The sequence below is a fragment of the Coturnix japonica genome, chromosome 4, assembly GCF_054131305.1.
Source record: "Coturnix japonica strain WE chromosome 4, WE-NBRP24, whole genome shotgun sequence".
Taxonomy (NCBI): domain Eukaryota; kingdom Metazoa; phylum Chordata; class Aves; order Galliformes; family Phasianidae; genus Coturnix; species Coturnix japonica.
The window spans coordinates 59,308,020-59,334,754 of record NC_140666.1 but is presented as its reverse complement, the minus strand read 5'-3'; the positions used below and the strand labels follow the sequence as shown (position 1 = coordinate 59,334,754).

Genomic DNA, 26,735 nt, shown 5'->3' with positions numbered 1-26,735 from the left:
TCATGGCAGTAGCTTTGCCCTGCCAAGCAGCCCTGCCCAGCCCCAGGACATGGGGAAGGCACAGAGCAGTGCTGACTCTTCCTCTTGCAGCAGCAGCACATAGTCACAACAAACCCCATGTGTATTACATGTGTCATGCACTCCCCCTTGTTGAGAAAAACGCAGTGATTGCCAATAGTAATATTTGAACTTGCCTAATGGAATCTCAAAAGAAAACAGATCCCAAAAAAGGAAAAATCATGAATGAAGGAGCAGGGTTCAATGAAAAAGGTACAGATGAGTACTTTTTTGTCAAGACAACTAACATGGCACTATGTTTAATTTGCAAGGAAATCATGTCAGTTTTCAAAGATTACAATTTGAAAAGACATTATATGCAGAAACATACTGCCAAATTTGATGAATCTCAAGGAATGCTTCATAAAGACAAAACAGCAGAGCTGAAGAAGTCTGTGACCTCAATATAATCTTAAAAAAAAAAAAAAAAAGTTAAACGGCCTCTATTATAAAGCCAGTTGCATGGTAACTAATGGGATTGCAAAAAAATCAAAACCATTTACTGATGGTGAGTTTATTAAGCAATGTGTGGAAAGCATGGCAGATGCAACGTGTCCTCATAAGAAAAGAATCTTTCTAGAAACCATTTGTCTCACAAGGCTATAGCCAGGCAAACTGAAGAAACAGGAAATCTACTGAAAGAAATTTGGAGAGTAAAACTGCTAATTTCAAATCTTTTGCTTTGGTGATAGATGGAAGTACTGATACTGATACAGCCCAAGTTGCCATTTTCATTAGAGGTACTGATAATGAATATAATGTCACTGAGGAAACGGTATCATTGGTGCCACTGAAAGTCACCACTAAATCTCTTGATTTGTTTGAAGCAATAAAAAAATACATTAGAGTAATTTTCTTTAAACTTTGTCAATGCATCTGGTATAGCTACTGATGGCATCCTAGTGATGGTTGGTAAAAATGAAGAGGGGCAATAAAATTAACCAGAAGACAATGTGATTGTTGCCAGCAACTCATGACTGATGAAATATCACTGCATTAAAAAAAATAAAATAAAATAAAATAAAATTTGCAAAAGCATTGAAAATGGGCAACATCTTGCAAACTGTCATAAAAGCCATAAATTACATAGATTCCAAGAGGCTGAATCAACACCCATTCCAGGAGTTCCTTAAAAGTATAGATGCTGATTAAGGGGGCATCACATACTTTTCTAAAAGTGGTTTTTGGAGTAAAACACTAAAAATACTTCATGATTTGTAAATGAAATTTGAAAATGAAATTTGTAAAATGAAATCAAGTCCGTTATGAAATCAAAAGGAAAATTTGTGCAAGAATGTGAACATTAAAAGTGGCTCACAGTTGTATCACTTTTGGTGGACTTGACTGTTTACTTGAATGATTTAAACAATGTGTCTTCAAGATGAAAATCTTGAATCTGTGCTATGATTCAAAGAACAAAAGCATCTGAAATGAAACAAATTATGGCAAGCTCAAGTTAAAGCTAATAACTTCATGTATTTTGATGCTTTGGCTAAACAGTCTTGCAAACAGGGAAACATATGCACTCTTACTTTCCATTTTGATATAATAATATGAGAATACATTTAAAGATTTAAAAAAAAAAAAAAACAATTTTTTTTTTTTGCGTATTTGTAATGCAATGTAAATACACCACCTGCAAATTTTCAGATAGAATGTACAGAGTTGCAATGAGACATTCACCTTGAAGCAAAGTTTGGTCGGTCATGTCTCTTTACTAGGATTTCTTAAGACCTATCTTAATAGAGAAAAATATCTCTCACTTCACAATCACAACTCATTCCTGTCATTTTTTGGCAGTATGTACATTTGTGAACAGTTATTTTCAAGGATGAAGCATAAGAAGAGTAATATTTCATCAAAAATCTCTGCTGAAGACCTTGAAAACTCACTGAGAATTGCAACCGCTTTCACTGAACTAAACATTGATGCATTTGTTTCATAAAAGCAGGGTCGGTGAAATATCCCGCAGGTTTTATGTTTTTGTTGCTCTGGTTTTTATGTTTTAATTAAAAATATACTAACATTATTTCAGTTGCAACAACCATGGTTTAAACTGCTACTTTTAACACTAAAACTGCTTAATTATTCTCTCTTTACAATACCATCATGCCTTATAGTCTTAAGGCATGCGAGAGTTTGTCTTACAAATAACAAAAATACCAAGATATAATAACATTCAAAAATCACAGTGAAATTCTGTTAACTGTTTCAGCTTCTTTTTCTAAGGCACGTGGTAACAGCTGAGTGAAAAATTACAGATGAACCTCACTATAATGTCTGAGAACATGGCAATGGTTTTCTATGACATAAAATATATCGGTAAATGAAGAACTACTTAGAAAAAATAAATTCCAATTCAGTGTTTTTAAAAAAACTAAGAAGTGAAAAAAGAACTCAAAGGGTGCAGAGACACTTTCCCAAAACCTAGACATGCAAAAGGTTGCACAGGATAGCAGAAAGTTTTTATAAAATGGAAAGCTTCTGTGGAAAGGTTGGTAGCTTTTAGAGTTTTTGCTCAGAATACAGGTGAAGTAAACTTACTGGACATATGACATTGGACCTACTTGCTAAATGTAACCTTCACTCTTGGAGGGATGCTACAGTCATAAGGCTTTGGCAACCCAAAAAAATATGACCCGTTTTGTCAAGTGAGTAGGTCTATGACTAATACAAAGGCAGTTCAGGCAAAATATTAGAAAGAACAGTTATAAAAAGATCAAATAAAAGGAAAAGAACAAAAGAGAATAAATATCTTCTAACATCGACTAAAATTATTTCCACAGCGTGGAATGTATGTTAACCTCAAATGTGTTATCTGTTTCTAAGATGTATTTTTGTACCCCACTCAACTACATTGCTGGGATAATCTTTTATAATTAATAATTATATTAATAACTTTAGTCCTTATCAAGGTGACATTGGCCTGATAAAACTGCACAGCACAGTATAGGGGACCTAACAATTTCTCACCAGAACAGTTCCAACAAAGATCAATCTGAGGAAAATATGCAGCTACTAATACGATGATATACTCTGAAAATAACCACAATTTGCAAAAAGAGGAAGAGACTACCAATTTAATCCATGTTGTATACTGAACTTCAGCTGTGTGGATGCACCAGATATTGCTCAACTTCATATCATTAACTGTTATCTCAGAAGCAGAGAAGAGTACAAATGACATAAAATGTTTTTTAAAAAAATCATTCTTTCCAAATTAACATTAGAAAACTATTTGCTGATAATTTCCATTGTAATTTATTGCACCCCAAAAAAGCCAAGAAGCTTATTTCTATGAAGAAAAAAAGTGAATGCTCTGCATGAAATAATGACAAATTGAACCTTAGATCTACATGAAATACATCCAGATCCTATATAGCCACAGCATGCATTTAGGAGCTTTATCTTTCAAGAACTTCATCAAAAAGTAGCCCACATAAGATCAAAGTTCCTCCTTTAGCTCACCTCTTGTAGCTCAAAATATTTAAAACAATTCTGAATAAAATATTTGAGATGTTACTCACAAGATGACGACTCCTTCCTAGTGCCTGCTGATTTCAATGATTCACTCTGATTCAACAGTTTATCACGAGTGGATGGCTTGCAAGGCTTTTTAAGGTTACTGACTTCCCTTTACCACTCCAAAGCCCTGCAAGTCTACTGCTTGCCTAATGAAAAACTAATTCATTAGATATTTAGGCAGATTTCTGAAAAATCATCCTAGTGATGCCATTTTATTATGCTGACAAATAAAACAAATGAATCATCAAACAGTGATGTTAAACTTGTCAGATGCAATAAATAGTTTCCTTTTATCTACGTGAACCGAATCATTTATAAATACGTTCTCTAATGTGGCACACTGTTCTCTAATGTTCTCACACTGTGGCATATGTTGGCAAATGCCTTTTTTTTTTTTTTTTCTTCCCCAATATCAAACCATCTACAGTCTCAGAACAAAGCTGTATTATGGCCACTGTAGTTACAAGATATTGCACTAGTTTCACAGCACATTAAATTAATAGTGGAATCTGGCTGCTGTCTCAAAAAATCATTCTGTTTGAAGACCTCATTACTGAGACATTAATAAACTTTGCCACTGTCAACATTTTTACTTAAATTGTACTTTCCCCTAATTACTCAGCAGATAGAGACAGAAATCTTTTGCTTTCCCAATTTTTTTTTTAAATGGAAAGAGAACTGATGAACACTGTTGACTATTTCCTTCCTTTTCAATATTTTAATAAGTTTTAAAAGTAATGTGTTGTGCTATTAATAATAATAATAATCCTCAATTATGCTATGAAATGTAACATTTGCTTATTTTACTTATATGAAAACTATGTTACCTTTAAAATTATATTCATAAATGCTTCAAGTATTGAAATGTATTATTTTCCAGGATTTACTTTCACCTAGATGACACTCTTTCCTCAGCACACCAGATTTATCTAATCTCTTTCTGATGCCTGTAATAGCAAGATGAAAATCTACCAAGTTTACCAGCTAAGAAATCAATATTTTTCTATTCCACACTTATATGCATGCAATTATAATTGCTACTTTACAACAAATACAAAATAAATTCTGTTCTGTAATACACACAGCTAACACTTTAGTCTATTGCAGTTCCCACTTTCTTACTGCTGTGCTGTCACAAAACAAGAGTTCAACTGCCCTGTAGTTCCCCAGGCCTCCCTTTCTGTTTTTCTTAAAAATGGGGGAGATGTTTCCCTTTTCCAGTCAACAACAACTGATGGCCACATCTTTTCAAATATGACAGAGAACCATTTATGGCCACTTTTAAAATCATATTAAACTGGACATTTTTTACACCTAGCGGGGGACAACAAAGAGTCTCCTCACGCCACAAGTCTCCTCATCTCTGGAACTGACTCCTCCCTTACTTACATTAGTAGCACTTAGTTAAAATCCCACTCGTGAAAAATGAAGATCAGGTCAATTACATACAGCTTGTCTTCTAAAGGATCCAATTTGACCTCACCTTTACAAGTGCACATGTCAATTCCTATTATCCTCACAATATATAAGATCAGAATCTGGCAAGCAGAGTGTATATTCTTAGGAAATCATTGCCCATTTCAACTTCTAAGTTACTTCCTTGCTAAAAATGGGGAATTCGTCTACCCAGGCTGTTCTACCCTCTTCTGTTCTACCAGTGTGTAATCAACTAATATTGTACCATTTCCTCTCCTGTTTAAACTGTTCAAACTCTAAAGATTTCCTTAACAGCTCACTGGTCGCAAATCATCACAGATCTCTTCTTAAGAAGACCACGAAATGTTTCCATTGCCATGGATTAATGTCGTTAATTTAATAACTGTCCCAGAGCTTAAAGTTTGTCTTATCAACATTGATGCTAAAGAAAGTAACTTTGTGGCATTCATAAACGTAATAGGCAATTAATTAATTTGAGATCCCATCCAGAATTCATGCCAGAGTTGAAGAGTAACATCTCTATGGTGAATCTGCAGAGAAGATAATCTCTGCAACATATAATTTTCTGAAATGAATATCTATTAAGATCGTTACTATAGTAACTTCTTTTCTCGAATAATAAAAATTAGTTAAAAATTGAAATGAATTGGTTAAAAAAAATAACAATTCACTTCTGTAAGTCCAAAGAAACGATCATTCCTGGATTGGATACATCACAAAAAATAATTTTTTTTTGTGCTACTCTCAGTTGATGTGGGAGGGAACAGAAGGAGAGACAAAAGAGTTCATCTGAAAAGATGACTCTCAACTTACACAGTGAAGAGGAAGGAGTGGAGTGGGAGAACTCAGACTCAAATGAATGACTCTGTGAGTTTTTATTTTTCGTGGACTTGCCCGCTGAATTGATGGAAAGAAACACAACATATGAACAAACAAAGATGAAGAGGTAGAGTGTGATCAGAATCCTCATCAGACACTGGCAGCAGGAGAGGCCGCTGGGGCATGGCAAGGATGGTGACCACTGAGATGAAGAAGCAGTGGAAGAAGAGTGGTGGTGAGTGGAATATAAATTCTCCATGTCACCCTCCTTTCTGAGAGCTGCATGAGGGTCAAGTAGATGTAAAGGAAAAGAGAAGACCAAGGAAAAAAAAAAAAAAAAAAAAAAAGCAGGAATAATTTAATTACATGAAACAAGAACTCATAAAACTTTTGAGCACACAAACAATGTTTAAGATGCACTTCTAGGAGGAAGTGAGGGTTTCAAAGAACAACAGTAAAGGTTGTAGATGTAAGTCTGTTCAGATGCCAGCACAGATTTAGCCTTCTGTTCAGAACTGGGATATACAGGGTATGAAAGAGCTTAAATAATAATAATAATAATTAGAATTTTAAAGGTTTTACTCATAAAAGCATGTTCCAAGTAGTTTACATTCTCTTATTTCCCTGGTTAAAAAACAATACAAAGATGCAAACACACATGCACAGAAGAGGTCTAAAATGAAATAAACTAGCAAAATATATGAAATTAAATATTTCTAAGTGGTTAATGTTTTCAAGGTATGTACCTTCTAGATTTATCAAGTGGCATAGATTAGACAGAATTTATCTAATCTGCAAGTGCTCTATTCCTCAGCAATTCTGCCCACTGGAAATCATCTATTGTACAAGTTATTTCCATGAATTCACCAATAGCAGCAAAATAATACCAAGGCAAATCTACATTTCCTGACCAAGATAAATTAAACAGCTCAGCCCTGCATAAGTCTGCAAGCATTGCTGGCAAAAGTAATGAGGGTATTCTACAGCACTACTGAAAAAAACATATCAATCTATTATCAAAAAGATGCAGGCAAAGGATTCCAGTCTCATTAACACAGGAAGCAGATATCCCTCAAGAAAACCTGAAAGAAAACGCTGACTATGGCCCAATATTCAATATGCTTTTTCTGCCCAATCCTATCCTTATTTTAAGAATTACTGTCATGCATATAAACACAAATAAGGGATCTGAACTATAAATTTAAGTAATCTCAGACTCAAATTACAAATTCACAGAATGATAAAATGTCAGGGATTGGAAGGGACCTCGAAAGATCATTCAGTCCAGTCCTCCTGCTGGAGCATGAACACCTACATCAGGTCACACAGAAACATGTTCTGGAGTGTCTTGAACATCTCCAGAAAGGGAGACCTCATACCACTCTGGGCAGCCCATTTCAGTGTTCTGTCACCCTCACTGTGAAGAAGCTTTTTTTCATGCTCATGCAGAACCTCCTGGAATTTATTAAAACTCACCAATACTTGCCAAATACCGTTTCCAGTAAAATAAATGTTTTGTTTCTAAAGATGTAAATACATATATAAGAAAAAGGTACAGACGTGAAGATGCTCAATATCATTTGAAAGAAAACCTGTGTGAAACTTAAATGAAAAGGTTGAATACACAGTTTTCATCACACTGCTAGAAGTGGTGGACAAAAATACATCCACCAAAAGAATGCCATCATCAACTATGCCAAAGCTGATAAATTGATATCAGTGCGTGACACTGCAGATACTAACTTATACACCAGCTGAGCTCTTCAGCATTTCCCAAAGCAGTTTGAAGAGTAGCAGCAGAAGCAAGAGAGTAAGCTGATATAGGCTTGCTGTGCTCTCCTCTGCAAGCTGCCATGATGTAAATGACCAACAAATTCCACATACACTATAAAATAAAACCTTCACTTTCGATACTGCACACTATACTTCATATATTTTGTTACACCTCTTCCCCACCATCAATGCAAATGGTATTTATCTTATTTTGGATACTAAAGTAATGTTCAGAGCCACTCATTTCATTTTATAAGGCAGATGAACTAGTGACATGAAAAAGATAATTCTTTATATGCCAATAAAATAAGTATAAAAAACACATTTTAAACAACTAATCCATAAAATGATATATAAGGATTTGCAAATGTCACAATTCTGAAGACACTCTTCAGTTTTCTAACAATCAACTAATATTTTCCACCAAAGAGTAACAACAGAGCAGTAAAGTGAGTGAATGTGAAAGTCAAGAAATAAATTTAAAACATAGGCTTTTCATTACTTACACAGTGAAAGCATCCCAATGATATGTATCTGACCTATGCTGAAATAACAGCTAATAGATAACTGCAGTTTCTAATATCTCTGCATGTATTTTTCCTGCGATTGAAGCAAAAATAAGTAAAAACTTCATGCATTGGAAAAGGAATTTGACAACTGAAAGCCTAAAAATCAAAATTTATACTTGCGATCATTCTTTAGAATTTCATGAGTAAGTGAAACCTGCAAAATCTACAAAGCCAAATATTACTGCAAAGGAGGTTTCTGAAATAACTACAAATAACTGCTTTTCTTATCCTGCTGTACTCTTGGCTGTTGCTCAGCCAATACAACAAAAGGCTATGCAAACTTTTTTGTTGGTACCAAAGAACGTGTGAATACTATTCTCATACACTGCAAGTCCTTTTTTTTGTGTGTGTGATCTTAAGATATCCTGGAAGAAATCAGCAACCAATAGCAGATATTCTGAACACAGCTTTAATAATCCAAGTTTAATGATCTAAGTTTTCATTTTATTAGCCTCTTCATAAATAGTATATTGCAACTATCCAGGATCCTACTGTTTGAATTTCTGTCTTCAAAACTCTTATTACTTTTTGAAAAAAGCTACTAAACATCCTGCAGCACACATTCTGTCATCTAGAGAGGTTGTCCTTTCGTGTTTCTCTAATGAATATTTCTAGGTTTGTTTATTGGTCTTATATTTGTGCAGAAGCCCTCAGAAATATAAAACAGGTCTAATGTGTAAGTCTGTACAGAATATAGACTTACTTCTTTGCCACTGTACATTTCCTCATACTCATTAGTGGAAGATAACTAAGGGAGCAATAAGGACACACAAAATATCTTTTTTTTTTTTTTTTTTTCTTTTTTTTCCTGAGCATACCAGAAAGAGAAAAAAACAAGTTATTAAATACATAATTAAATTCTGGAAGGAGAATAAGTTTTGCCCAGGACATAGCATCTTGCTCTTCCCTTACAGGGCACATGGAAGGGATTAGCACTTATAATGCTGCTATTCCTGACTCTCTGGTACACAACCTTTGCAGTAATAGAATAGTGCACTTGTACCTCCATGAATTCTTTAAATTTCTTTTCTGTTATTGATTCTTCTGAAATATTCGAAACACAAGGATACACTCCGCATAATAAAATATATGCTATATGAAGCCCGGATATTATTTGATAGCACGTGTAAGGCGAGTGAAATTCCAATCTGCTAGCCTTTCTAAAGTGTCAATGTATCATTTCCTGAATAACCAAAGAAATTATTTACTTACAACATGAAGCACACACAGTGTTTGCCATGTAAATGATACTCATTTGAGCTGTCACTCAGACAGTGCTGTCTCTCAATGAATAAATTATCGTATATTGTATTCCTTGTTTAATATTTGATTAGCAGACATCACTGAGTCCTAAAACAGTATGCTAGCAGTGTATTAACCTGGCAATAATGGTATTTCCTTATGATCCACGGGTAGCACCTGTACTACAAGCCAGAAATTGAGTACTGGACATTTTTGATACAGCTCTAAATACTTCATGTCTGGATCTCTTATAAATTCTATAAATGCTCTCATACTCTCCTGAGACAAATGAAGCACTTACATAGATTCAAGCCTGCGTTTTAAGGTGCAACTTGCTAATCCACATTAACAAGGATTCCTAAGGGCATTACACAGCTTAAAACATTAAGCAATCCCCACACTATAATGATTAAAGATTTCTCTTTTCTATTCCCTACCTTTTCTTTTTACTACCACCACTGTCTTGTACTTCACTTTTATGTGTAACTTTTTTCTTAGAGGCTGAAAAACAATCATTCCTGTGAACCAGTGAAACACAAACCCAATATCTAGTTTGAAAAGAAAATGTTATTAAAATGAGCAATGACACGATATAATATTTAATGCAAAAAAAGCACAAACAAAACAACCAAAAAAACCCCAACAATTTCTGTGAAGTTACAGAGTTAATTATATAGAAAAGTTGAATTATATAGAAAAGTTGTTGGTTTTCCTTATTTGAAGAGTAAAAGAAGATAAAAATAACTGAATGGCCAGAACAAAAGAGGAATATGAATAAACACTGGCATCTGAACAGAATAAAAATTCAAATAATGACCTCAGAAAAAAAAAAATCTACAGAAATTAAATACCCAAACCAAATGCAAGTTAAAAATGCATGTTACATTCTTCATCTACTACTACTGCTACTATAATCACTACCTTAGCTAATAAGAATTAATTACACATTCTTCATTTCAAAATGCCCAGTCAGATAACATTTGGGGAACTGAAAACCTAATGATATGTTTGAAACATGTCAGAAGTAAAGAAGAATGTAAAGATAATTTCATTTAAAAATGAAAAATAGTATTTTCTCTCATGTTTCACTAGAAGTTCTGTGTTTAATAACCTAATGAAGTACATTAGTACATTCACATAACTCACGTTAGTGCTTCAAACATTTCAAGCTTAAAAAATCATACCTTTCACATCTTCATCTTCAATGGTTGTATTGGAACTCTCTGTGGACTCCTGTTAAGAAGTAAATATAAGCAGAATGTATAAAAGAAGCCAAGACTTATTTGTGAGCCTTTGAAAATTACAGTTAGTTACAGATATCATGCAAAGCCTGGAAGCAGAATGGGATGTAGTTCACAGACAAATGGTCACACACCAATTGAGACAATTTCACCTTAAACTGATGTCAAACATTGTCTTTGACTACAAAAGGGAGCATAGTAAATACATTTCCTGCTGTCTCGTGCATTTACTTCACAGGAATGTAAAGGAAATGTGTTTTTTTCTTTAACATCCAGCTGCACAATATCCTTCTGAAATGTTAGATGAATTACCTCAGCCAAGTAAGAGGGAAGCTTGCCATTTTAACTGATTAACCAGAGATTAACCAACTATGTAAGGTAATTTTGTTCCAGTTTTTAAGTATGCAGACTTCTTCATGATGCATATCAAAATTGTTTTTCCACTCACAAGACATATACAATGTACATTAAAACAAAGTCTGAGAGTGATTTTAAGAAAACTGGGTATTTCTGTCATTTTTATATTGTGTTTGTGATTGAAAAAAAATCAAAGGAGATAGAGAATTGGTAAATTTACCATAACAACTTTGACAAAATGAAGAATCTTTAAAGCAGCCATTCAGAGAAACGACTCATTTATCAGTTAGCTTTAATTGAAACCTCCACACTGTTAAAACGGCAAGAATGCTGCACCTCAATCTTTAACGAATTACAAGAAACATGAAATAATATAGGTGAATTCAACAGGGCTTTGTCAAATCTAAGAGGCAAATATTCTTAGAAAGCATGATAGTTTTTAAAGTTATTTTTTAAATAATCTACACACACTTTTTTAAAGTAGAATCAGTATTTCTTTCTTCTTTTAATTCACAGCTCAACAGCAAAAGGGATTAACTGGGCAATTTTATATTGAAAGATGGACACCAGAGATGGAATTGTACATAACTCTTAATTACTTAATTGTAAAATCATTCAAAAGAAAATTTGACAGTGCCCTTTATTTGCTAGCTCCTCACAAGGCTGAGAAGACAGAACATTCCAACAGTTAATGAATTACTTAGACCTTGAAAAACAAAATGTATGTGCATCCATAAATAAAACTACACGAATCAATTCACACGCAAACAAAATCGAACAAGTCACCATGCTTTTCTGGTACTAGCTGGTGTTAGACATTTCACTCTACACAGATGTATCATGCTCTTTCACTTCAAGTATTAGATACTGATGAGTAAACAAAAACCCCACACAAGTACAAGCTATGAACACCATGCACAAGCTCAGACGGCAGATGTAGCCTGTAATATTGAAGCATCCACTCCAGTTGCCATACTATAATGAACAGACTTTCACAAAAATTTAGGAGAAACTCTCCGAATTAAGTTTGCTTATCTGCTGTGACATTTTGGGACATTAAGTATTTTAATTGCTATGATTATATAATAAAGACAAGTAGATGTAGTCACGCCAATATTTTGTTTCCTTCTGGTCTTTAGTGGACTTCAGCAAAAAAGCTTAGATTAGAATTCAAACACAGGCTATTTGTTGTCTTTGAGTTAAAACTTGGGGAACTGAAAAAGCAGTAACATGAAAATAAAAGCTCGAAGTTCTACAGAGGTTCACAAAGGAACGGAGTATACAAGCACAATACACACCATCAGCACTGTCATGCTCGAAAATGTCTGCATGCGTTATTTCTTCACTCAGATTCAATCCTTCTCTCATAAAGAAATCACAAGTAGTTAGACTAGGTGGATGAAATGACAATTCTTTATGTCAACACTGTAAACAGTGAAATTTTTGTCGAAGAGTAAGTTCTTTGCAAGAACCCTAGATACATATGCTATGTGCAAATGATGATATTTCCTGGCCCTTTTCAAGTCCATGCATGGAAAAACAAAAAAAGAAAAACAGAAACAAAACAAAAACAAAACAAGAAAAAACAACATGTTTTAGGAATCAGCTCCCAAACACGAACGCCACAATACACACACACGCACAAAAGAAAGAAAGCAGCAGGAAGGAAAAAAATGAATAAAAATTAAGACCTCTTTGTCACTTGACATGTTAATTTGTTTTGAAACTGCTCAATGATGTTATGGAAGAAAACAAAGACCTACACAAAAGGCACGTCACAACATGATATATAGGCATGCTGAGAAAAAACAGATGGGATGAACTGAAATTATATCTTTATCTAAGGTGACAACTGCACATGAAACCTGTCGGTATAATCTCACAACACTCTGAGAACAACGTTCTTTTTTTTTTTTCTTTTTTCCTCTTAACTTAGAATGGAGAATTTTCATCAGAAATAAGTAGCACATAACACTCCCTGAGCCTGGCTGCAGAGCTCTGCCAATTGCTACTGACTCCCCCCGTGAGTTTCAGAAGTGAAGCAACCAGCAGAACACATGCAGCAGATGGAAACAGATGAAAGGCTCAAGAGACACTGGATGTAATAAATGCAGGAATGAGACTTTCTTCAATAAATTCCTGGAAAACCCTATTCTGCTGTGGAACAGTGAATGAACTGTGGGATTTGAACAATCAAGATGGAGCTGATTCTTTCTGAATACCTTATTTCCATCAGGGTTGTGGATAACTGTAGTTTGGGGCTCCTAAGCAAGAACAAAATAAAGAGAAAAAGAGTTCTCATTGGTAAACACATTCTCATTAGTGTGAGGGATGCAAGAAGAGCCAGCTCAGAAATGCTGAACAGAGACAAGAGCTAAAACAACTGTTAACTGTTGCCAGAGGATGAAACTGGATGCGTCTAATATAGACTTCCTCAGCAGCAAGCCAGCAAAAAAAGACCATCTCACCTAATGCAGCAGCATGCAGAGACCTTATTCATGACCAATGCAAGCAGGGCTTTGAAGCTCCTGAGACCTGCAGAGGCTTCCCCCGCCTTCCCCCCCCCCCCCCCTTTTTTTTTTCCCCACAAGGTCACACTAAATGCTTTGCTCCTCTTCTTGTCTAAATCAGGCCAGACATGACCTCTTTACTTCAAACATGTTTGCTTGTGTAAGTATTAACACAACAGCGATAAATAAAAATACAGATGGACTGATAAAGACTGTAGGAGCCAAGTAGCTCCAAACACTACAGTGTTTAGGAAAATGTACCAATTGTTACCAATTGCTGCCCAGATGGAGCTGCACAGAGTAAAAGAAAGAGATCTTTGCATCACTTTCATGTAAAATTTCCCCAAATCTTTTTCTCTTAAATAATAATAATAATAATAATAATAATAATAATAATAATAATAATAATAATAATAATAATAATAATAATAATAAAAGATTAAATAATGTTTGAAACAGCAGCTGGCCAGCATACTTTATGTGTGGACCACAGTATGTGGCAATGTCTGAAAACCTACAGACATGTAGGTACCTATTCATGTATGAAACCTCTTAACTGGCCCTTAAAATTACTTAGCAACATATGCTTCAGTTCTAGGGGCACAAAAAAATTGAAGATGAAAAATCTATTATCAACATGTGTGAATTTTTCATGTTTCCACAGTGATGTACGCAAGCATATGGGAAACCTCACTAAATTAGCTCCCCATACATCAAAACACTTGCATCTGTGACCCTTGTGACATGTGCATGCCTAAGAAACAGGAGCTTGCAATAGAAACTGTTATGAACAGCACTGATTAGTAATATTTTCCTAGCAGTGCTTATTAATGAGTAATGTCTCTGCAGATTTAAATGCAAGAGAAATAATCTAACAAGTTTAGGATTACATGCCTCTAGATTCCAGGGAAGACTTGCAAAGTCCTGCTGAGTCTCAGGAAATATGGAATGAAAATCTGAATAAGGTCTAGTTTATGGTTGCCTAGCAATAACCCTGTTACTGTCCTTGACATCAGTACTTATACTAAGGCAAAAGCAGAGAAAATATACATATATATTTTTGGCAGAAGGTTAGCATTAAAAAGATTCAAACAATCATCAAGCAAAATGTTAAGAGCAACATAAAAGCGCATTCTACTCACTTTCTGGCACAGCATGCAAAAAATTCAGCTACAGTTACAAATGCTACAGCGATTGCATCCAGCTTCCACATAATGTTTTCTATTAATAAACACGCTGCAACAATGGACTTCCTCATACACACAAAAAATAAGCACTGTAATTCAAACAAAAGGATTTTTCAAAACCTGTTCTTAGAAAGCAAGCAGGGTAAATGCATGAAGAAGCAAAAAAAAAAAAAAAAAAAGAAGAACAAACAGAAGACAGTCAAAAACTTCAAGATAGCATGAGAAGGAAGATTCCAGGTATACCAGCGCAGGGGTAGGAATATTTTCCTTGGGGCTGGTTACCACGTTCGTTTTGTTGTTTATCTGTAGGTATGCAGAAAATAGAAACAGACAGGCCTTAGAACTCTTGGTAGACATCGTATCTATATCTCTCTGTATAGAACATCTATATACAGATATAGATATCTATATATAGATATAGATATGGAAATAAAGAATCACAGAAAGATGAACTTATGAACTTGAAAGAACACTAGCAATAGGTCTTATAGCTAGCTGCAACCCCTCCAAAAATTAGCTATGATTTTTCAGATGCACTACATGAAGATCTGTATACGGTATAGAAGATTTTGTCTGCGACACTTAAAAAGAACAGAAATAGCAGTTAAAAACAAGACAAGAAAAGAATTAATATGGGTTTGAGAAGAGTACTAATTTGCCATTATGACTTCACATCATGCAACGGAATGAAATAACTGTGCTCTACTTTACTTTTTCTTTCTTAATTACTAATCACTACCATAAATAATATTTAATTCTTCATAGATCTTCAGACATCTATAGATTATTTCTATCGTCTTGTGGGAAGAAATCTGAATAAATATGACTGATGCTGGGAAGAGACTAGTGTCCCATTAACTTATTTGGGTGCCATTTTATACAACATATTTGTCAGCCATGATCTTTGTCAATTCAAGTTTCCTGCAGTGACTCAACAGCAGCTTCTGAATTTTGGTACCACAAACTGAAATGTAAGATATCACACTACGGTATTTGTAGTCTTAAGCTACAAATCACTGCAGATCTGCTTAACTTACATCTAGGTCATCATGCTAATTCTTCAGCTTAATGCCGTATCACCTTTACAAGACTTTCAACTTTTATTTATATATTTCCAGCCATGTTAGCAGTAATTGTAAAGTTATCCGATTCTTTAAATCCATTTTTTAAAAATTCAGCTTTCATAAATATCATGGTATGAAGAGAACAGAAATACTGAAAATCATGTACCAAGCCACATTTTACATGCACTAGAAAGCAAGATTTAATTATATGTAAAATTAGTTTGAAATATGTCACCTTTTCTTTCACAGTTGTTAGGAAAAATTTTCATGTATGCTTCCATCATGTCTAATTTTAACAAGAGCAGTCCAAAGCAGCATGCAGACTTCGGTGTACAAACAAAGAGTCTCGAAAGACTTAAATCCAAGTAATATCCACTGAGCCTTTTAATCATAGTGCTTAATAATAAATGTGCAAAACAAAGAAATAAAAGTACATAATTGTTTCCTTAATGAATTGTTGTATAATTAACTTCATTTTAAAGAAAAAGCTCTAGTAAAATTCTAAGGTATTTTTTCTTCCAAAAGAAGAAAAAAAATGGTTTTCTTTCTAAAACCAATTAGCAAATGAAGATGTGCTAAGTAAAATACATGAAAAAAGCATAAAAAAAGAGGAAGTCCTAGAATAGGGCTGAATAAAGAGAGCTATAACATCTGATCTTTAATTTAAACTTCCCAGTGATTCAGTAGCCTCAGATGAAGTACTCAGCTTCTCAGCAGTGCAGGGTAGCGCAGTGCTTCTGTCTGTGCCAATTCAAGCCACTGCAAGTTAGCACTGCTGGCAAAATTCACTAAAATCTATTAATATCCTCAACAGTTTTTGACCATTATTTCACTTTGGTACAGGTATGGCAGATGATTTATTGATAGTATAAATTATGCCTGCTGCAAAACTGAAGTCTCACATTGGACATGTCTAGATTATAGAAATGTCAGCAGGATTTGCATTACCTAATGGAAGACTGCAAATTTCCTTGCCATAACAAAGACTGACTTTGAAGAATGTAAAATAGCCTAGTTAGTTAATGCTAGGGAATGTTGTTTTGATACTACATGTAATTTAATAATCTTTGTGATAGGGCCCATACAGGACAAAAATAATTTTCATTAATTTAAAATCAAAGTTCACACTGCTTTACAGTAGAGGGACAAGCAACCAATTCATTTTTCTTATGTAATGGTCTTTCTACAGAAACTGTCATTAAGAAAAAATCTAAGTCATTATTGATCTCCAGGTGTTTACTTTATGTTCCAACATAGCTTAGTTATTGCCAAGTAAGTTTCATTTACCTATTCAGTCTTACAAACTTCCAGTGACATTTCAGCTATAAGTTGCGGGGGTGTCTGAACTCAAGACAGGGAGAGAAAAATATCTTGGTGCATAATTTCACTCACAGGGAAGAGATACATATCATTGAGTATTTCATACACTATTAACTTGTCTAGATATTCATGGGGCTGTGAGACTGGTAAAACCTGAACTCCTTACTCAGGAAAAACCTTAAAAAAAATACCCCACTACTTCAATAAATGAAAGTTCTCTACAGGAAAATTATGGAATAGTGAGTATACATAGCACACTGCTTGATGGCATACTGATCTTTTAAAACAAAGAGAAAAATTGCAAATTAAGTTGTATAATTAACAGTTCTTATTTGGCAACAGCATAGTCTTTAAAAGACTACGAACCAGAAGCACTTAACCAAAGGCACGGATGCACACAAAGTAAAAACAAAAACAAGAGAAAAGAAATAATTTCACCAGATTTCATACAGTCCTATTCAGTAGTAGCTTAATAAAAATAAAATAAAATAAAATAAAATAAAATAAAATAAAATAAAATAAAATAAAATAAAATAAAATAAAATAAAATAAAATAAAATAAAATAAAATAAAATAAAATAAAATAAAATAAAATAAAAAGTGATGTGCCAAATGAATGCTTGCTGTTGAATATATAATGAAAACGGGTTAATCAAATCCCAATTCCAATTTTGCCTGAGTAAGGAGAGCAGGCTTGGGTCCATACTCCCTTGATGAAAGTCCTATAAAAATAAACAATATCCATTACAGCTACTGCTGAAAACTGCAGGAAATATATTCAGAACGTCTTAAAACATAGAAGAATAGAGAATTCATTATCAACAGCAGAAAGAGACAATGACTAAAAATTAATTATTCTGGATACACAGAACTTTGAAACTTAGAGAGAAAACAGCAACCAGCCTAATACTTTCTCTCCCATAGAATATACATTTTTGCTTATTTGTTCATCTATTAACACACACTGCACATTTTGCACTCATTTTAACAGGAAAGGAAATGTTTTCAAAAGGATTAAAAGATTTTTCTATGAAAAGTTCAATTATATTCAAGTGGCTATCTTTTATTTGTTGTGAAGAAGGAAAACTAGCGCATCATTTGTCAAGTGCCACCCTTTTAGGTCTGATCGCGGTGTAGGCTGGACATTCATAAATATGCCAACAGCTGATCATGACTGCAGAATAATTATGCATCTTTTGTCAAAATGTTACAGAAATATTTTCAGAAACAAGATCTGCAGCTTGGGGCTTAATCTTTCAAATGGTACTGGTGTCATGAAAAGATAAAACACTTCACATTTGGGATACTAGAAATATCGTCACTGCACATTTCAGTAACTCTTATTTGGTCACTTGTTACCACTGATTCTCTGTCACTGAAACTCTTCACTCACCCAAAGAACAGACTATTTATCTACATAACTGCATGCCTGCTAAGACCAGATCAGCACTTTTTGCTTTTCAAGGAGAGTTGCACATTCCAGTGAAAAGTGTGGATGAGGAGCATTTGCCTTATTTCTACCTGTGGCAGCAGCACAAGATGCCTGGGATATCACAGTAGATGATCACAAACCTTGCAAAATTCAGATTCAAAACCATAACAAACAGGAATACAACAGGTTGTGCGCAATTGCAGAGGCCAAATGAATCCATGGCTATAGAGTAGGCTGAGGAGAAAGAAGAGAGACTGACTGCCAGCTGGGATGTCTTGTGACAAAACTATGAGCCGTGAAGAAGTTAGTTGGGAGACTGTAGTACAGAAGGGCTGTGAAACTGTTTTTTGACTCCTAAGCAATTAGTATGGCATCCTGACCTACAGTTATTAAAGAGGTTCACTGTGCAGAACAATGTAGTTTGAGTTATATAATTAATACTATTAGCTTTAAATTAAAGGAGATTTTAAAAATTAATGAAAGACTATTATGGGATTGCTATTCTGTTACCATTTTTATTTACTAAGGATAGCTGCATTGGCCAATGTTACATCTACTTTCTGTTTGTTTTCATGTCCCCAGGTAAAACAAGTAAATATGTAAATAAATATCTTGCTTGAATAAACTGCAGAACAATTCAGTGTGGATGGCATATAGCAACTGCAGGCTTAAAATTCACAATGTTGTACTGTAAAGTCTTGCAGCTTCTCGAAGTACGTTAACAAAACTAAGTGCAACTGCTTGATTTCTAGGTGTGAATGTTTCACCGGAGGAAAAATCTGTCAGATAAAGATCCTCACCATCATCTGAACACTCGAACTGGACTTCCTTTTCTGAATTGACCAGTCAGAGAGAAAGGAAAAGAAGAAAATGTGACTGGTTGGATTTAAAGTATCAATGCACGGCGTACAGTATATTTCTTTTTTTCTTTTTCTTTTATTTTTTTAAATAGGAAAAGACAGCTTAAGCTGCAGGAAGGAGTAGAAAAATGCTATGGAGAATATAGTACCTCAGAAAAATAAATGACAAAAATAAGACTTCCCCAGATGTAACTTTACTCCCTTTGCTCCACATGACCATGCAGGCAAACAGTAGGTACAAATTGTGCTGAAAACCAAAGTATCAAGTGTAATTTAGGCAAAATTTTGGCAACAATTGTTTGTAGTATTATAATTAAAAAATGAGATAGAATAATACCATTATAGACCTGTAGGAGGAATGATATTTAAAAAAGAAAAGCTGTTCAGCTGAAGTACATAAAATTTATATATTCCACAGTGATACATATTAAGGATTTTCCACAGAAATGACAGAATAGTACTAAACGTGTGCTTCTCCAGATAAGTAAGATATCTACTTGTCAGCGAGAAGCACTGAAATCATAGTGTACTCACTTCATTTTAAGTCAGTCAGGCTTATTTGATAGGAAAAGTGTAAGTATTTGGGAGAAAAGGATCAAATTTACTGTGAATCCATTATTTAAGTATACAGCGCTTTGTTCAGGGAAAAAGTTAATACTGAATAATACATTAAAATTCAGGTCAAAGACACACTCCTGAGAAAATACATTGAGAAGGGAATAATTTCTTTTGCATCATATTGAAAGCCTGAGGCACTTATTTTAGTCTTCAGGAGCTCTCCAAGAAAAGAAATAAAATAGATTTCATTGCTGAGTGTTTTGTTGTTTTTTTTTTTCCTGTCAGTTTTTCAAAGTATTTTTCCAGCATTTGTGGAGCATCTCTCCTCCTGCAGGATCTGGTGACATGAGAAAGGAGCTCTAAATCGTGTATGAAAGCTGCCAAAATGTTCCCTTCTTAGCAAGATCTGTTCATCAAGATGAGCTGATCTGTTGAGACAGTAAACCCCTCCAGTTCTGCCAAATATAGCAAGTACATCTGGCAGAAAACACCTCATATGGAGCCAAGAAAACCAGTAAACCTTTGGTCTTCCAAGGAATCTAATGAAAAGTCAAGGGGAAACATGGAGACGACAGAGCTATCGGTAAGCACTTATACCTTGGAAACTAACATACCCACCACCAAACCATCAATTAAATTTGCAAGCTAGTTATTAGCAATGAGTCACACAATCATCCTTCCCTGAAATATCAATAAAAGTATTTTCTCCAGCAGCTTTCTGTTTCCCACATATTATAATTTTTGTTTTTCAAATATTTTTTTATTTTGTTTCTTAATTTTAATCTACTAACTTAAATAATGTCAACATCAAATAGTGAAAATAAATAACAACATTTGATTCCAAGAACCAGCAGAAATTACAGATAGGCGATGATTAAGAATACATATTTTACAGCATGCATTTAACCTACCTTAACTCCATCTGGCTTTTTCAGTAAACTCTTGGCTGCTGTAAAACGAGACAAGTAATTTCAGTGTCAGATGGTTACTATGGAGGTCAATCAGCTGTTGTAGCAAATCCCCATTTGCCTCCCAGCTGCAGATACATTTGCAGTTTTTATTTCCTCCTTTTGTTGTTCTGAGTATAGGAAATAAATGCTGAAAATAATTAAACTACAAAAAATTCAGATTATAATACATTTCTTCTTCCACTGATTATAGCTGCTGGTTAACTGCATTTAAACCCAGTTGTTAGGTACTTTTCTGGGTGGCAAACAGGGAAAACAGTTGCATCTGGTATTAATTTGAGAGTGCCACAAAAGTACCCTATATCACATCAACAGAATAATTTAAGAGCATAGAGAGGGACATTACTGTCTATTTTATTTAATGAAAAGAGAACTTCTCATTAAATTTGGCTTTGGTTCACTGGGATTTTTCCACCATAAAGCATCAGTTCCTCATGTGTCTGAGAAGTCACGCATACGAAAGAACAACCTGCTAGTGGCATGGACTGATGACAAAACATGACTTTATTCAAAGGTTTGTCAATATTTAAGTTCTATCACTTCAAGTGGCAGCAAGAGTCTGGCCAAATTATTCCAATTTACTAAACTGGGAGGGCTAACATGCAAGAAATGAAACCACAGTCCAGAACCTGAAAGCATTTGCAGCAGAAAAGCATGATTAAAGATCTACCAAATTCAAGTATTATAACAATATTACTATTGTTTATGACCCAATTTTCCTATCAGAAGGTACATCAAAGCTTATGTTGAAACTGCTACTGAAACTTCTACATACACAGTTTCACTAAGGAGTCATTTTGGAAAATCTCCCATTAGCAATCCAGCATGTCTAAAAGGAGGCAGAGCTGGCATGAGCTCCCATCATTATAGGTATCTCTTAAAAACAAAACAAAATAAAACAAGAACTGAACAAACAGAAAGAAATGATTGGATCTTGCTAGACTGAGGCTGTTCAAATGAGTTGAGGATTTTGAAGTTAATGAGTTATCCGGCTTAAAGCTGAAGTTAATTTGTGTACTTGTGGCTTGTACACTGGTTATATATCTGCATCAAGCGCACATTTAGCTCTGTGCAGAGAACAGAAAATGAAAAATCACCTAAAAATGTAAAGAAATAACCAATGTCTATTACTCTGTTATTTATTTAAATAAATAAAGCCTGGAAAATTACATCAGGCAAATGCATTGTGTTAGCTATGGACATCAGCTATTACATGGATGTAACAACTCTCATAAGGCCCATGATTTCCAACTAAAATTAACAAATATTAAGTTTTCCAGCATTATGCAACAGGGACAATTCATAGTTTTATTTACAGAAACACGTGGTTTGATATTCTTAAACAAGAATCTTAAATGATTTGAAGGGGACATTGTGCTTGCTTCTGTAATGTGTGATTATAGGACCTGATGCAACAAGGCCTTGCATTTTATACCACAGCAAACATTCCAGGCACTCCAGAAATTCATTTAAGAAAAGCAGAAGGAAGGGCTATTTCTTGAACCATAGGTTAAAAAACCCGGAAGTTCTTTGCTTTCAAAGCCTGTTTTCTACTATTAGAGCTTATAAAAATGTGAGAAAACATACAGTAACTATTACAGGCTGCTGCTCATAACAAACCCAATATTACAGATAATATATTAAAAAATAAAATAATAATAATTTTTTTTAAAAAGCCAGTAAAATGTAGGCACTAACAGCAGTAACTGCAAGTACTGTGTTTATGAGATGGCCAGCTCATTCTTTGAAATGTGCCAGTAAGCAGTATGGATTATTATGCAGTATTTTACATTAAAGCACATTTCATACTCAACTTCCCTTGCAATTGTTTTTGTCTTGGAACGTGTATATAGGAATATATAAATATTTTGATGCATTTTTCTCTAAGCACAGATACTGCATACAAATCAAGTATGTAAAGAATTTGCAGTAGCGAAGCAATTAGCGTGTTCTAAATTAAGCTTATAATGAAAGATTTCTTGCAGCTACAAGAATTAGCTACAAATAAAACCTACAGCAGTGCTAATAAGTCAGAAAGCAGACTAAAGAGAAATGGCACTGTGACAACATGAAGAAATTAAAGTGATTTACAGCAAACAGCAATTTTGAAGAGAAAAAAGATGTTCCTTTCACGTGCTGAGGGTCTTACCTCACAAGGAATATACATTCCACATAAAAGGAAGAAAGAAAAAGGAAAATAAAACACTTTTATAACCACACTTTTATGGACAAATGACCTTCAAAAGCATGCTTTGTGATGAATTACAATGAATAAACAACTTGTAAAATAAAAATTCATCAAGGGATACTATGGATCATTACAATGGTATATGGGTGGAAAAAAAAAAAAATCAAGAAAAAAAGTCAAAAACCTGTTTGCTTTTCATACTAAAATCATATTTTAAAATGACTCCAGCTTTTTTTCCTTTATGAAAGTTGAAATTGACCCTTACATAAACAAACAAATTTATGAAAAGTGATGAGGAATGATGATTTATTTGGCATTTAAGAATAACTAATTTCTATAAAATATGCGGCCTACAGCATTAACTTGAGAATAAAATGATACTGGCAATTCATTAAGCCATAACCCTATAAAACTTACATAAATGTAATCTTCTGTGTTACATGTGTATATTAAATATCGCAAACTAAGAAGGAGAATTTGTATTTCATTTGCCATGCAAAACTGAACAAAATACTTCTGTGTTCATCATTAGTTAATTCATTGTGAATGATTCTGTGCTTATTATTATTCAAAATATGCCCAAAGCGCTATTATGTTTTTGTCTATAAATCAAGTTCTGTCCCACAGTTGCATTACAGAGTAGGAAGATTGCAATATTGCGATATTACCGACTTACAGATTTGGCATTTTTTTAAAAAAAAAACAAACAAAACTATATACTTGAGATCTCCATTGGTAAATGAAAACTTGAGCAGAGTATCGTAGTGCCAGCCACAGTGCGGTTGAGGACAATTCTAACTCTATTAACAGCAAATGTATATTTTACTTTGGCTATTCAAATTTATTTTATGTAAGGATCTAAATCTTCAGGTACCCTCAACTAAGGAATTATTTCATATACAGGAAATAATTCTTGTTCTATTAATCTAGGCAATGGAAAAGAGGGAAAAGAAGGACCGACTTTAATCCATTTCTTACTTCTTAGAAAAGCAATAAAGGAACGTGTGTGTTTTTCTGCTTTTGCTTTATAACAGGATGCAATAAAATCTCTGAATGAGATTTGAGATACAGAAAAATAAATGACTATTTTAACTGTTGTTTGACCATACTTACTCATACGGAATTACACACATTACACCAAAATAAAACGGGAAAATTCAGTCTGCCTTTCAAAAGATGACATTAAATATACCAAGAGACACATTCTAATTAAAAATTACACCAACAATGCATGCTGAAATTGATTCTATTTAGTTCATATAGCTTAAATTCTCTCCTTTGTTTCTGCAAAGGAAAAACACTTAGGACATATCATGTTTATGTTCTTGAAATCTTTACATGACAATAATGGATCTTTACATGCTAATAAATCCTAATTATACTGTAGTCATCATGACAGACATCAAAACAGAAAGACCATATGAACCTGGAGCTCAGTTAACATACCTGAGAAATTTCTGGTAGCCAGCATAGTTGTCAAAATGGCCCCCTGTACAGACACACACATTTTCATATTAGTAACATACTTCTTTGAAGTACTGAATGAGAACACGACAGGAAAAAAGTACACCAGCGGTAAATCACACAAACAGCTTAATGACATAAACTGTTTAACTCTGAAAGAATGGATTGGATATGCATTACCAGTCACAAACTGTAATTCAATCTTAATTACACGTCTACTAGAAATCCTGGAAATCTGTTATTAACTAGAAGTTTGTAACACACAGGCAGCAAGTACTCACAGGCACAGTAACCAGAAGCATAATATATAGTTGAATATGAAATAGAATTCACTCGTTTGGTTGGATTATTCTTTTCATAGGTAGAGAAGTTGATTTTGTAATGTACTAATAAGAAAATTTCACATTTGCAAAATTACCCTGTCTACGCAGGAGAAAAATGATAACCTAGAAGGTCATAACTTAGGGATTTTCCCTTCACAAATAGTTTTTAATGTGCAGAAGTGAACTGTTGTTATTTTGAACCCAACAAAATAATGCATTTTTTAAAATTCCTTTGCTAAAACACTCTTATATAATAGGTTAGAAATGTGATCAGATTTGGAAAGATCTACCAATTCCAGCATTACACAGTTTCTAATATTCAGTATCACAGCTCACATGATTTTATTCTCCTCTGATAAAAATCAAGATCCCCATGCTCAACAGCTGCTCATCCAGCCAACATTTCTTATTATAATAACATTTAAGAAAAATTCCTTTGGAGACAATTTATTTCATAGACGGACTACCCACAAAATTATATTTTTATCTTTCCAAATCTATCTACTCGTCCTTGCAGCTGTTTTCACACTTACCTTTAGTTTTCTTCTTGCATTGAATTTCTTCAAGCAATCTACAGTCTCCTGTCTGTGCATCATAGAGGCAACAGTGGAACGTTGCTAAAGAAATTAAAGAAATTAAGAAAAGAATTACTTTAAATGCACCCAAACAGACATACAGCTTATCATTTATTCTTCTACACATTGAGGATATTTCCAAACAAACAAAACACAAGGTCTCTTTACGTAACATTTACCAGGTGTAAAGTCTTCCTGAAATAAGTTATTTTTTCACAAATTCCTTTAGTAAGGACTAAGAAAAACACAGAATCTTGAAAGTTATATAAAATAATATACTAAATGTGAAAACTTCTGAAAATATGTTTTGGAACAAGGGGTAGATTTTCCTTAGCACTAGTGATACTAGGTGAGGCACACAAGCAGGAAATATTTCTGAGAAAGTTCAGCAGCACCTACATTTTCCATGTAACCCAACTTACTTTGCACCATATAAAGGCCAAAAAATGCAGCCTACTAAAATGAATGGCGCTGAGAAACAGCTCTATACATCTCACTGTCACTTTCAAAGCATCAGACCAGATAATCTGTAAAGTCAAAACCCAGACTACACTGAGAACTGGAAAGTGATGCTGAATCCAGCAACACAAAGGCAGCTTCCGCTAACAGTAATCTAACTCAACAAGTCCATTAATTTCCTGCTTTTCAATTTCACCATCATAGTTATAAGAAAAAAGCTGTAAAACATTATGTAACTGAAAATCATTTTCTTGTACATCTTTTCCTTGAGAACTTAAAATCATGCTCTAATTACAGCAGTGAAATTCTGCATCATGAATCCAAGGCAAAGAAGTTTGCATCTGCAAAATTTCTTGTCAGAGGCCGACATACCCGTATAATTACAATTTTACACTGTACTACTTTAATAACTGCAACAGAATACCAGAAGTAAGGACAAAAATTGCCCTCTGAACACCTTCAGGAGATGCTAAAGTATACCATAAAGTGATTTGTCTTTCAAATTACTTTGTTAAATATGTGGAAGTTACTTACACAGATCCATGGATGCTTTAGTGCTTCTGAAGCTGTGATACGTTTTGCAGGATTGATTGTAAGCATTTTATTGATAAGGTCTTTTGCTTCAGGAGTCACCGTATCCCATTCTGGCGAGGGAAACTTAAGAAAAATATGAATGTGTATATTATCTTGCATGATCCCTATACAGTTTTACAAGACATTAACTAATAAAGGGTCTGTGACATTAACAACTAGTTTTAAGTTAAAAAACACTTTTCCACAATCGGAAAAGACCGAATTAGCCAGATT

The 26,735-nt window shown here is 34.1% G+C and overlaps 1 protein-coding gene across 25 annotated transcripts in view; it reads right to left on the bottom strand.

Moving 5' to 3' along the window:
• CAMK2D (calcium/calmodulin dependent protein kinase II delta) overlaps positions 1-26,735 on the bottom strand; it is a 145,904-nt gene that overhangs the window by 12,887 nt on the left and 106,282 nt on the right. For 4 of the 25 annotated variants that reach the window (XM_085547033.1, XM_085547034.1, XM_015861971.3 and 1 more), the window contains exons 10-16: positions 26,463-26,585; positions 25,428-25,511; positions 24,554-24,596; positions 20,863-20,900; positions 14,961-15,020; positions 13,243-13,284; positions 10,607-10,655 (exon numbers count right to left, since the gene is read on the bottom strand). In XM_085547033.1, coding sequence (XP_085403159.1) covers positions 10,607-10,655; positions 13,243-13,284; positions 14,961-15,020; positions 20,863-20,900; positions 24,554-24,596; positions 25,428-25,511; positions 26,463-26,585 — 439 coding nt within the window. Of the gene's footprint in view, positions 1-10,606; positions 10,656-13,242; positions 13,285-14,960; positions 15,021-19,333; positions 19,367-20,862; positions 20,901-24,553; positions 24,597-25,427; positions 25,512-26,462; positions 26,586-26,735 lie in introns of all 25 variants that reach the window. The other 21 variants (XM_085547045.1, XM_085547046.1, XM_032444320.2 and 18 more) reach the window with 9 other exon arrangements.